The 255-nt window shown below is 62.7% G+C and overlaps 1 protein-coding gene across 1 annotated transcript in view; it reads right to left on the minus strand.

The window, feature by feature from the left end:
- Positions 1–138: 138 nt before the first annotated feature.
- PAN2 (poly(A) specific ribonuclease subunit PAN2) overlaps positions 139–255 on the minus strand; it is a gene marked incomplete at its 3' end in the record, with an annotated part of 9,733 nt that continues 9,616 nt past the window's right edge. The window contains exon 21 of the mRNA XM_010177928.1: positions 139–255. This exon is cut by the window's right edge and continues 1 nt beyond it. Within this exon, the coding sequence (XP_010176230.1) occupies positions 139–255 (117 nt within the window).

Here is a 255-nt window from a genome sequence, read left to right on the forward strand (position 1 = left end):
CTGCCCCCTCCCCAAGTCCCATGCCAGCGTCCCAGGGAGGGTGTTGTCATCATTGCTCCGTGGAGCAGGAGGCAGAGAGGGTCTGAGTCCTCCGTGTGGGGCTGGGAAGCTGCGTGAGGTCAGGCAGAGACCCCGTACCTGCTCCTGGGTGGAGATGTAGTCATCGATGAAGGGGACACCCTCGTTTGGGCCCTGCCCACGCACACACGTGATCCTGGCCACCGACATCTGGCTGGGCTTGATGGTGGATTTGGT

The sequence above is a fragment of the Antrostomus carolinensis genome, unplaced genomic scaffold (genome assembly GCF_000700745.2).
Source record: "Antrostomus carolinensis isolate BGI_N321 unplaced genomic scaffold, ASM70074v2 scaffold26471, whole genome shotgun sequence".
Classification (NCBI taxonomy): Eukaryota; Metazoa; Chordata; class Aves; order Caprimulgiformes; family Caprimulgidae; genus Antrostomus; species Antrostomus carolinensis.